The sequence below is a fragment of the Mustelus asterias genome, chromosome 17, assembly GCF_964213995.1.
Source record: "Mustelus asterias chromosome 17, sMusAst1.hap1.1, whole genome shotgun sequence".
NCBI lineage: Eukaryota > Metazoa > Chordata > Chondrichthyes > Carcharhiniformes > Triakidae > Mustelus > Mustelus asterias.
The window spans coordinates 3,694,784-3,707,358 of NC_135817.1; the positions used below are offsets into that span (position 1 = coordinate 3,694,784).

The 12,575-nt window shown below is 47.6% G+C and overlaps 2 protein-coding genes across 3 annotated transcripts in view; one reads left to right on the plus strand and one right to left on the minus strand.

Moving 5' to 3' along the window:
- wdfy2 (WD repeat and FYVE domain containing 2) overlaps positions 1-12,575 on the minus strand; it is a 187,790-nt gene that overhangs the window by 68,922 nt on the left and 106,293 nt on the right. The window lies entirely within an intron of this gene.
- Positions 1-12,575, plus strand: part of dhrs12 (dehydrogenase/reductase (SDR family) member 12) — a 66,151-nt gene that overhangs the window by 27,276 nt on the left and 26,300 nt on the right. For both annotated transcript variants that reach the window (XM_078232173.1, XM_078232172.1), the window contains exons 5-8: positions 4,165-4,246; positions 7,995-8,056; positions 8,221-8,325; positions 11,908-11,998. In XM_078232173.1, coding sequence (XP_078088299.1) covers positions 4,165-4,246; positions 7,995-8,056; positions 8,221-8,325; positions 11,908-11,998 — 340 coding nt within the window. The remainder of the gene's footprint in view (positions 1-4,164; positions 4,247-7,994; positions 8,057-8,220; positions 8,326-11,907; positions 11,999-12,575) is intronic.

Genomic DNA, 12,575 nt, shown 5'->3' on the forward strand with positions numbered 1-12,575 from the left:
AACTTCCACTCTCCCTGCTGCTGAGAGGTGGCGAAGGTTGAATGATGCTGAAATTAAACATTTTATTAACACACGACATTGGTTCCTGTTGCTGAGAAAAGTCTTGTTTTCTGTTTGTGAGTCTCTGAGTAAAATGTGGATGTAATTAGGAGTGGTTATCCAGCTGCAACTGTTAAAAATTTAAAGTTTATTTATTAGTCACATGTAAGGCTTACATTAACACTGCAATGAAGTTACTGTGAAACTCCCCTAGTCGCCACACTCCAGCGCCTGTTCAGGTACACTGAGGGAGAATTTAGCACGGCCAGTGCACCTAACCCGCACGTCTTTCAGACTGTGGGAGGAAACCGGAGCACCCGGAAGAAACCCACGCAGACACGGGGAGAATGTGCAAACTCCACACAGACAGTGACCCAAGCCGGGAATCGAACCCGGCTCCCTGGCGCTGTGAGGCAGCAGTGCTAACCACTGTGCCACCGAGTGGGGAAAGGACAAAATAAGTGGAGAAAACTGTGGCTGTTGGCGGTCAGTGTGGGGAAAGTGCAGATTCATCCACTTTGGGCGGAAGGTCTGAGTGTTTTCTAAGTGGCGGGAATCTGGGAAGTGTGGAGGAGCAGCAAGATTGAGAAGCTTGTGCATAAAACTTTTACAAAAGAGACACGCAGGAAAAAAATCAAAAGACTGAATCAAGGTGATCATTTGTCTCGGGGGGTGTTGGAATATAGTGGGGTGGAAGTTAGGTTAAAGCTGTACAGAATTGTCGTTAGACCCCAGCTGGGCTACAGCAGTCAGTTTGGACCCCACACCTCAGGAATGGTCCCCAGTGAGGGGCACTGTGCAAATTAATTCACCAAAATACGGTGGCACAGTGGTTAGCACTGCTGCCTCACAGCGCCAGGGACTCGAGTTCGATTCCAGCCTCGGGTCACTGTCTGTGCGGAGTCTGCACATTCTCCCCGTGTCTGCGTGGGTTTCCTCCGGGTGCTCCGGTTTCCTCCCACAGTCTGAAAGACGTGCTGGTTAGGTGGATTGGCCATGCTCAATTGCCCCTTAGTGTCGTGGGATACATGGGTTAGAGGGAGTAACGGGCGTTCTGTGGGGTTACGGGGATAGGTCCTGGGTAGGGTTGTTGTTGTGCAGATTCGATGGGTCGAATGGCCTCCTTCTGCATTGTAGGGAATCTATGAAAATGATAGCAAGCTAGAAAGGGGTTACATTGATGGCAGGTTACACAGACCTGTGTCCAACGTGGACAAATGGAGTTAGGGTACAGGTCAGCCATGAACTCACTGAATGGTGGAATAGGCCCGAGGGGCTGAATGGCCTCCTCTTCTTATCTCTAAGTTTGCCCAACAAGCGCAAGCTATTTTGAGAAAGAGTTGAAATCAAGTGAATATTAGAATCAAAGATGTTTTTTAAAACTCGGTTGATCAGAGGCTGCACAGACACGATGGACGCGACTTTTCCGTGTCGCTGCACTGCTCGAGGAGCGTAGTGCGGTGGGAAATTTGAACAGGACGATAAAGACGTGAATCACACCCGATGTCGGGCCGTTTGCGCTCCTCCCTCTTTGCCGCGAGGCTGATTTAATTATTTACAGGCTGATTTAAATGTGATCAGTGACGGCGGGGTGTAATAGTCCGAGCTCCCTTTGACCCCGTCAGCGGAGCTCCTCACCTTCGAGACTCACAGGGAGTCCCCATCAATGGAGACCAGACGTGGTGGCCTCGCCGCTGGGACTGGAGGATATTGAGACCCCCCAGGTGGTCGGAGGGGGGGGCAGGGAGAGCCGTGTGGCCTGGCACCCTGGCAATGCCCGCCCGGCAGTGCCAAGGAGGCGGGCCCATGGGGCGGGACATCAAGGGGGCGGAAGCAGGTGGGGGAGCTGGGGGGTGGTGGAGGGGGTTCAGTAGGAGTCATAGAAGATAGGAGCAGGAGGAGGCCATTCGGCCCGTCGAGCCATTACGGTCATGGCTGATCATCCAACTCAACAGCCTGATCCTGCTTTTTCCCCATAACCTTTGACCCATTCGCCCCAAGTGCTATATCCAGCCGCCTCTTCAATACATTCAATGTTTTAGCATCGACTACTTCCTGTGGTAATGAATTCCACAGGCTCACCACTCTTTGGGTGAAGAAATGTCTCCTCATCACCGTCCAAAATGGTCTACCCTGAATCCTCAGACTGTGACCCCTGGTTCTGGACACCCCCCACCATCGGGAACATCCTCCCTGCATCTACCCTGTCCAGTCCTGTTAGAATTTTATAAGAGCAAGAACATCCTTCCTCAGAAAAGGAGACTAAAACTGCACACAATACTCCAGGTGTGGCCTCACCAAGGCCCTGTATAATTGCAACAACACATCCCTGCTCCTGTACACGAAACCTCTCACAATGAAGGCCAACATACCATTTGCCTTCTTTACCACCTGCTGCACCTGCATGCTTACCTTCAGCGACTGGTGCACAAGGACACCCAGGTCCCGCTGCACACTCCCCTCTCCCAATTTACAGCCACTCAGGTAGTAATCTGCCTTCTCGTTTTTGCTTCCAAAGTGAATAACCTCACATTTATCCAAATTATACTGCGTCTGCCATTGATTTGCCCATTCACCCAACCTGTCCAGATCATTCAGAAGGATCTCTGTATCCTCGACACAGTTCACCCTCCCACCCAACTTGGTATCATCTGCAAACTTTGAAATATTACATTTTGTTCCCTCATCCAAGTCATTAATATATATTGTGAATAGCTGTGGTCCCAGCACCAATCCCTCCATAGGATCCATAGAATCCCTACAGTGCAGAAGGAGGCCATTCGGCCCATCGAGTCTGCACTGACAACAATCCCACCCAGGCCCTATTCCCACAACCCCTCATATTTACCCCGTGACACTAAGGGGCAATTTAGCACGGCCAATCCACCTAACCTGCACATCTTTGGACTGTGGGAGGAAACCGGAGCACCCGGAGGAAACCCACGCAGACACGGGGAGAACGTACAAACTCCACACGGACAGTGACCCAAGCCGGGAATCGAACCCGGGTCCCTGGAGCTGTGAGGCAGCAGTGCTAACCACTGTGCAACTGTGCCACCCCCACTAGTTACTGCCTTCCAATTTGAAAAGGACCCATTAATTCCTACTTTTTGTTTCCTCTCTGCCAACCAGTTTTCTATCCATCTCAATACACTTCCCCCAATCCCATGCGCTTTAATCTTGCACGATAATCCCTTACGCGGGACTTTGTCAAACGCTTTCTGGAAGTCCAAATATACCACATCGACCGGCTCCCCCTTGTCAACTCTACTAGTTATATCTTCAAAGAATTCCAACAGATTTATCAGGCATGTGGAGGGGAGGGAAGGGGGGAACTCTGCATCAGGGGGTGGGGGTTGGTGGTATGGCTGGTGATTGGGGGTCGAGGCCACTGATCGGGAATTGGAGACGTTGATCGGGGGCTCTTGTTTTGTGGGAGGGATCTGTGGGGGGGGGGATCATAGAATCCCTACAGTGCAGAAAGAGGCCACTCAGCCCATCGAATCTGCACCCAGGCCCTATCCTTGTAACCCCACATAATCCCCCTGACACTAAGGAGCAATTTCACCCAGACCTGTTCCCTGCAACCCCAAGTATTTATCCCACTAATCCCTGTGACCTACACATCTTGGGCAATTTAGCACGGCCAATCCGCCAAACCTGCATATCTTTGGATTGTGGGAGGAAACCGGAGGAAACCCACGCAGACACGGGGAGAACGTGCAGACTCCACACAGACAGTGACCCAAGCCGGGAATCAAACCCGGGTCCCTGGTGCTGTGAGGCAGCAGAGCTAACCACTGTGCAGTTGACAGATGATAGATCTCAGATTGACAGATCTCCCATACACTGTGTACACCTGACTCAATTGGTCCCTTCCCTGTTGTAAATATCTCACAGTAAGAAGTCTCACAACACCAGGTTAAAGTCCTAACCTGGTGTTGTGAGACTTCTTACTGTGCTTACCCCAGTCCAACGCCGGCATCTCCACATCGTAAATATCTCTGACCAGAGTCTAACCTTTTAACCTGTGAACTCCTGTGTTCAACATCCTGTGTTCAACATGGTAACGATGTCTGAATTTCAGGAAGGCAAATGAAATGTTTATTTCAAACTCTTTCCCAGATCAATAATGCAGGCTGTATGACCAACCAGAGAGAGCTGACTGCTGACCAGTTAGAAACCAACTTTGCCACAAACACACTGGGTAAGCTTTGAACTCTCTGATATGAATGATTTGGTATGATCCGCTTTGCCCTTCAGCATTGAAGCTGACTGTCGTAAACAGAGATCCTCAGACCTACTTTTGGAAGGTGAGGCCCAGGTGAGTGTGTGGGCATGAGTGCTTCTCTGAAACACCGTTGATGCTTGTCACAGGCTGTCCGGCCCCCCCAGAACACCACAGCTGATCCCTGACTCTTGTTTTTTCACAGGGGTGGCGATGGCCTACTGGTATTATTGCCAGACTATTAATCCAGAAACTCACCTAATGTTCTGGAGTTCAAATCCCGCCCCGGCAGCTGGTGGAATTTGAATTCAGTAAAAAATATCTGGAATTAAGAATCCACTGATGACCATGAAACCATTGCCGATTGTCGGAAAAACCCATCTGGTTCACGGCACCGTGGTTAGCACTGCGGCCTCACGGTGCCAGGGACCCGGGTTCGATTCCCGGCCTTGGGTCACTGTCTGTGTGGAGTTTGCACGTTCTCCCCGTGTCTGCGTGGGTTTCCTCCGGGTGCTCCGGTTTCCTCCCACAGTCTGAAAGACGTGCTGGTTAGGGTGCATTGGCCGTGCTAAATTCTCCCTCAGTGTACCCGCACAGGAGTGTGGCGACTAGGGGAATTTCACAGTAACTTCATTGCAGTGTTAATGTAAGTCTAAGTGTGACACTAATAAATAAATTTTACTTTACAAGCTTCAAGTTTTGACCGGCAAAATGTTTGTCTTCCAGGCGGGACTGGTAGGGTAAAGTTTTGTGAGGTGTCCATGAAATCTTGATGTCTTCTTAGTGTGAAGAATTGTTGGTTTGCAAGCTGCAGTATCAGCCTAGGCTCAGTGATGGGAGACAGACACAGAATGGATCTGTGTTTGAGTTGTTTGCAGAGGGCACAGGGAGCACTGGCTTTCTTTCGAGATGGGAAATTAATAAGGTTTTCCCTTCCTGAAGACTTTAGAAGGTCCATGAGTTGGAGTGAATTTGAGTGTGATAGGCTCCAGCACTTGAATCTCCTGTCATTTATGACTGCAATTCCACCCAATTCTGGACAGGATCATGGAGCATGATGTCCCCCCTCCCACCCCCCCCCCCCAACAATATCTCATGTGTGTCAGTTTAATACATTATCTGCAATGTCTAGTATTAACCGAGGCGGCACAGTGGCACAGTGGTTAGCACTGCTGCCTCACAGCGCCAGGGACCCGGGTTCGATTCCCGGCTTGGGTCACTGTCTGTGCGGAGTCTGCACGTTCTCCTCGTGTCTGCGTGGGTTTCCTCCGGGTGCTCCGGTTTCCTCCCATAGTCTGAAAGATGTGCTGGTTAGGTGCATTGGCCATGCTAAATTCTCCCTCAGTGTTACCTGAACAGGCACCGGAGTGTGGCGACTCGGGGATTTTCACAGTAACTTCATTGCAGTGTTAATGTAAGCCTACTTGTGACACTAATAAATAAACTTTAAACTTTACAAACTGATAATTCGATCTTTAAACTCTCACACTGTGAGTTATGTTGCTCAATTGAAGTTAATGCATACCTTAATTTTCTGTGCAAATATAATTTCCTTTATCAAGAATATACTGTATTTAGAATTTGAACAAAAACAACACACTCTCAAACCTATCCCTGACTGTCCGCCCTACTCCAGCCTCTCCAGCCCCTCTTATAAAGTATAACATCCTTTCCCCCTGCAAATTGCTTCTATTCAATAATCATCGAACTCCCTCTCGGTTGAACCTGCCTCCGCCACACTTCCAGACAGAGCATTCCACACCCCAACCACTCACTGTGTGAAAAAAGATTTTTCTCACATCATGTTTGCTTCTTTTGCAAATCACTTTTTAAATCTGTGCTCTCTCTTTCTCAATCCTTTTCCCAGCAGGAACAGTTTCTCCCCATCTACTCTGTCCAGCCCTCTCATGATTTTGAAAATCTCTTATTAAATCTCCTCTTAGCCATCTTCTCTCCAAGGAGAACAGTCCCAGCCTCTCCAATCTCTTCTCATAACTGAAGTTTCTCATCCCTGGAACCATTCTCATCAACCTCTTCTGCGCTCTCTCCAATGCGTTCACATCCTTCCTATAGCGTGGTGCTCAGACCCATACACAATATTCTAGCTGAGGTCTAACTGGTGTCTTGTATAAGTTCAGCATAACCTTCTTGCTCTTATACTCTGTGCCCCCATTAATAAAGCCTAGAATGCTTTATTAACTACTCTCTCCACCTGTCTTAAAAGTTAAGGTTTATTTATTAGTGTCACAAGTAAGGCTTACATTAATACTGCAATGAAGTTACTGTGAAGATCCCCTAATCGCCACACTCCGGCGCCTGTTCGGGTACATTGAGGGAGAATTTAGCACGGCCAATGCACCTAAGCAGCATGTCTTTGGACTGTGGGAGGAAACCGGAGCACCCGGAGGAAACCCACACAGACAGTGACCCAAGCCGGGAATCAAACCCAAGTCCCTGGCGCTGTGAGGCAGTCAGAGTTTTAACAACACCAGGTTAAAGTCCAACAGGTTTATTTGGTAGCAAATGCCATTAGCTTTCGGAGCGCTGCTCCTTCGTCAGATGGAGTGGATAGCTGTGAGGCAGCAGTGCTTGCCACCCTGCCACTTTCAATGATCTATGCATGTATAGGCCCAGGTCCCTCTACTCCTGCACCCCTTTAAGAATTTTACCCCTTATTTTACATTGGCTCTCCGTGTTCTTCCTACCAAAATGCATCACTTGCATTCTCTGCACTGAACTTCATCTGCTATCTATGGCATAACTATAGGGTTCGTGGTAGGAGATACAGGACGGATATCAGAGGCAGGTTCTTTACGCAGAGAGTGGTTGGGGTGTGGAATGGACTGCCTGCAGTGATAGTGGAGTCAGACACTTTAGGAACATTTAAGCGGTTATTGGATAGGCACACGGAGCACACCAGGATGATAGGGAGTGGGATAGCTTGATCTTGGTTTCAGATAAAGCTCGGCACAACATCGTGGGCCGAAGGGCCTGTTCTGTGCTGTACTGTTCTATGTTCTATCTATCTGCCCACTACACCAATTTGTCTATGTGCTTTTGACGTTCTACACTGTCCCCTTCACAACTAACAATCCTTCCAAGTTTTGTGCCATCTGCAAACTTTGAAATTGTCCCCAACACACTATGGCCTAGATCGTTAATGTACATCAGGAAAAGTAAGGGCCCCAATATCGACTCCTGAGGAACACTACCACAAACCTTCCTCCAGCCCAAAAAATATCCATTGACCATTATTCTCTGCTTCCTATTATTCAGCCTATTTTGTATCCATGTTGCTGCTGTCCCTTTTATTCCATGAGCTATAACTTTCTCACAAGTCTGTTGTGTGGCACTGTATCAAATACCTTCTGAAAGTCCACGTATGCCACATCAAAAGCACTACCCTCATCGACCTTTCGGTTACCTCCTCCTGTTACGACATAAAGGACTCCATTTTGACAGAACTGCTCATTGATGTCGAGATATAAAGTGTTACAAGAAGTGGTATTATTCGACAGGAAAGTGGAGATTTGTAATGTGTACCGCAACTGAAACCCAAGCGACAATTCCGATAAGATACTTTTGACCTTGCAAGTTCCTTTGTGGATCTTTCGAGGATCCAGGAACATGGTTTGAAAAGCAATGTATTAAATAATGACCAAAGCCCCTTCTGGGTCAATGACGTTTGCAAATGGTAATCCAATGGGTTTCTTCTCCACTTCCTTAGGTACATATATTCTCACTACAGCTTTGGTACCTCTACTAGAAAGGTGTGAAGATGCCAGAGTGGTGAGTTTAGTTGCTTTCTTTTCCATTGTACGCTAACAAGCTGCAGTCTAGTTTCTTCAATGGACTTTTAATGTGGATTATCTCCTCCCCCTCCTCCTCCTGTAAATACATTTACTACTTCATTGTTGGCAGTTGTTTGATCAAATACTTCACTTGTTTGCCAGATCACAGTATCATCAGGAGGAATGTTGGTCCAGAAGCTAAACGTGGACGATTTGCAGTTTGAGAAAGGGATGTTTGATGGAACCATGGCCTACGCACAGAATAAGGTTTGTCCTCAAACAAACAGTTGTGTGTATAAAGTTTACCGGACTGATTCCTGGAACGGCGGAACTGATGTATGAGGAGATACTGAGTCGGTTAGGATTGTATTCATTGGAGTTCAGAAGAATGGGCAGCACGGTGGCACAGTGGTTAGCACTGCTGCCTCACAGTGCCAGGGACCCGGGTTCGATTCCAGCCTCGGGTCACTGTCTGTGTGGAGTCTACACGTTCTCCTCATGTCTGCGTGGGTTTCCTCCGGGTCCTCCAATTTCCTCCCACAGTCCAAAGATGTGCAGGTTAGGTGGATTGGCTGTGGTAAATTGCCCCTTAATGTCAGGGGGATTAGCTGGGGTAAATAAGTAGGGTTATGGGGATAGGGCGTGGGTGGGATTGTGGTCGGTGCAGACTCGATGGGCCGAATGGCCTCCTGTTGCACTGTAGGAATCTATGAATGAGGGGGAAATCTCATAGAATTGTAAAGGATGCAGGGAGGATATTCCCGATGGTGGGGGAGTCCAGAACCAGGGGTCACAGTCTGAGGATTCAGGGTAGACCATTCAGGACGGAGGCGAGGAGACATTTCTTCACCCAAAGAGTGGTGAGCCTGTGGAATTCATTACCACAGGAAGAAGTTGGTGCCAAAACATTGAATGTATTGAAGAGGCGGCTGGATATAGCACTTGAGGTGAAGGGGATTAAAGAAGGATGGCAGGATCAGGCTATTGAGTTGGATGATCAGCCATGATCATGATAAATGGCGTAGCAGGCTCGAAGGGCCGAATGGCCTCCTCCTGCTCCTATATTTCTATATTTCTATAACATAGAGTTGTCTGCTTGCGCAGGAGCTGACTGCAGAACTGAGAGTCTCTTGCTATGATGTGGAGATGCCGGCGTTGGACTGGGGTAAACACAGTAAGAAGTTTAACAACACCAGGTTCTTTGTTCTTATTAAGGGCATTTAAATGGTCATTGGATAAACATATGGATGATATTGGAATAGTGTAGATTAGAGGGGCTTTAGATTGGTTTCACAGGTCGGCGCAACATCGAGGGCCGAAGGGCCTGTACTGCGCTGTAATGTTCTAATGTTCTAATGCTTTCTATGCAATTTCTAAGTAAAAAATACTCTAGGAAACAGTGACCATAACATGGTAGAATGTAGGTTGAGTGTGAGAAACTGGAGTCAGAAACAACTGTGCTACACTGTGCAGCAGTGTTTGGGGAGGATTAAAATAAAGGGGCAGGGGAATGAGAACCTAGCCAGGAGTCAGAAGAGTTGATTTGATTATTATTGTCACAATTATTAGTATAGAGTGAAAAGTGGTGTAGAGAAAGATCAACTTAACATAACATAGGTTAAGAGACTGAAACTCAGCATTGTTAGAGAGTTTAAAAGAGTCAGAGTAGACTTTTAAAAGCATAGAATGAGAGTAAAAAAACAGAATTAGAGGGGTATGCTGGGCATAGGGCGCAAGAAGTCGCCACACTCTGGCACCATCTTGAATATCCTGAGGGGAAATAAAGGACAAAAACCAAAGACACTATTCAAAAAGGGACGTAGAGAGAAAACAGGGAACCAAAGACCAGTGAGCCTAACGTTGGTACTGGGGAAGTTGCTAGACTCTATTATCAAGGATTTCATAACTCGACAGTGGAATAACCAGACAAAGTCAGCATGGATTTACAAAAGGGAAATCATGCTTGATGAATCTACTGGAAATTTTTGAGGATGTAACTAGTAGAGTTGATCGAGAAGAACCAGTGGATGTGGTTTATTTAGACTTTCAGAGACTTTCGACAAGGTCTCACATAACAGACTACTATGTAAAGTTAAGGCACATGGGATTGCAGGTAATGCCTTGAGATGGATAGAAAGCTGGTTAGCAGATAGGAAGCAAAGAGTTGGCATAAATGGGTCTTTTTCTGATTGGCAGTCAGTGACTAGTGAGGTACCGCACGGATCTATGCTAGGACCCCACCTGTTCACATTATATATTACTGATTTGGAAGAGAGAACTGAATGTATTATCTCCAAATTTGCAGATGATACAAAGTTGGGTGGGAGGGTGGAAAGAAAGAAAAAAAAAAGTGTTCGTAAAGCAGAAGTGGAAATGAATAGGGTTGGGAAGCATTTTCTGATCAGGGCCAGTGTGATCTCCTGGACTCGTTTCGATCGCCTCAGGGGGTCGGAGAGGAATTTCCCAGATTTTCTTTTCCCCATATTGGCCCTGGGGTTTTCACTCTGGGTTTTCGCCTCTCCCTGGAGATCACATGGTCTGGAATGGGGGGGTGGGGGTGAGTAAATAGGTTGTGATGAACAAAGCATCGTAGCTGTGAGGGACAGCTCGGTGGATCGGATATTAGGATGTAGATAGGCTGGAAAATTGGGCGGGGATCCTAGATTCAGGATTCAATCCTGGACCGGGGAGCGGCGCGGGCTTGGAGGGCCGAAGGGCCTGTTCCTGTGCTGTATTGTTCTTTGTTCTTTGTTAAAGTCCAACAGGTTTTTTTGGTAGCAAAAGCCACACAAGCTTTCGGATATCCAAGCCCCTTCTTCAGGTGAGTGGGAATTCTGTTCACAAACAGGGCATATAAAGACACAGACTCAATTTACATGAATAATGGTTGGAATGCGAATACTTACAGCTAATCAAGTCTTTAAGATACAAACAACGTGAGTGGAGAGAGCATCAAGACAGGCTAAAAAGATGTGTATTGTCTCCAGACAAGACAGCCAGTGAAACTCTGCAGGTCTAGGCAACTGTGGGGGTTACAAATAGTGTGACATGAACCCAATATCCCGGTTGAGGCCGTCCTCGTGTGTGCGGAACTTGGCTATCAGTTTCTGCTCAGCGACTCTGCGCCGTCGTGTGTCGTGAAGGCCGCCTTGGAGAACGCTTACCTGAAGATCAGAGGCTGAATGCCTGTGACCGCTGAAGTGCTCCCCAACAGGAAGAGAACAGTCTTGCCTGGTGATTGTCGAGCGGTGTTCATTCATCCGTTGTCGCAGCGTCTGCGTAGTTTTCCCAATGTACCATGCCTCGGGACATCCTTTCCTGCAGCGTCTCAGGTAGACAACCTGCCGAGTTTCACTGGCTGTCTTGTCTGGAGACAATACACATCTTTTTAGCCTGTCTTGATGCTCTCTCCACTCACGTTGTTTGTATCTTAAAGACTTGATTAGCTGTAAGTATTCGCATTCCAACCATTATTCATGTAAATTGCGTCTGTGTCTTTATATGCCCTGTTTGTGAACAGAATTCCCACTCACCTGAAGAAGGGGCTTGGAGCTCCGAAAGCTTGTGTGGCTTTTGCTACCAAATAAACCTGTTGGACTTTAACCTGGTGTTGTTAAACTTCTTACAGTCTCTTGCTATACAGCGGGAACCGGAGATTTTGGTGTAGTGACTGGCTAGCCAAGCTCAGAGTCATTCTGGATCCCAATGGAATCCAGTCTGGTCAACACAACAGGCCTTTCTGAACTTCCTATCCTAGTGTGCATTTTGGATGAAATCCCAGCAGCCACTTGAGGATGACGGGCTGCGGTCCACTGAATCTTTTGTGCTTAATTTATCTTTCTATCCCAGCGGCAACAAGTGGTTATGACTGAACAATGGGCCAAGATACACAAGGACACCCACTTCTCCTGCATGCATCCTGGCTGGGCTGATACAGAAGGTAATATGAAAGTACAGTTTATTTATTAGTCACAAGTAAGGCTTACATTAACACTGCAGTGAAGTTACTGTGAAATTCCCCGAGTCGCCACACTCTGGCACCTGTTCGGGTCAATACACCTAACCAGCACGCCTTTCAGAATGTGGGAGGAAACCGGAGCACCCGGAGGAAACCCACGCAGACACGGGGAGAATGTGCAAACTCCACACAGACAGTGACCCAAGCCGGGAATCGAACCCGGGTCCCTGACGCTGTGAGGCCACCCCAAATGACACCAAATGGTGGTTTTTCACAAAGACAAAACTAATCTGGGATTGTGGTCGGTGCAGACTCGATGGGCCGAATGGCCTCCTTCTGCACTGTAGGGTTTCTATGATTTCTATTTCTAATCATCTCTCGCTGTATAGCTGACCTGATGTATAGTGCATCACAGATTGACTTTAAATCTCCTGTGATCTCCTGGACGCGTTTCGATCACCTCAGGGGGTCGGAGAGGAATTTCCCAGATTTCTTTTCCCCATATTGGCCCTGGGGTTTTCACTCTGGGTTTTCGCCTCTCCCTGGAGATCACATGGTC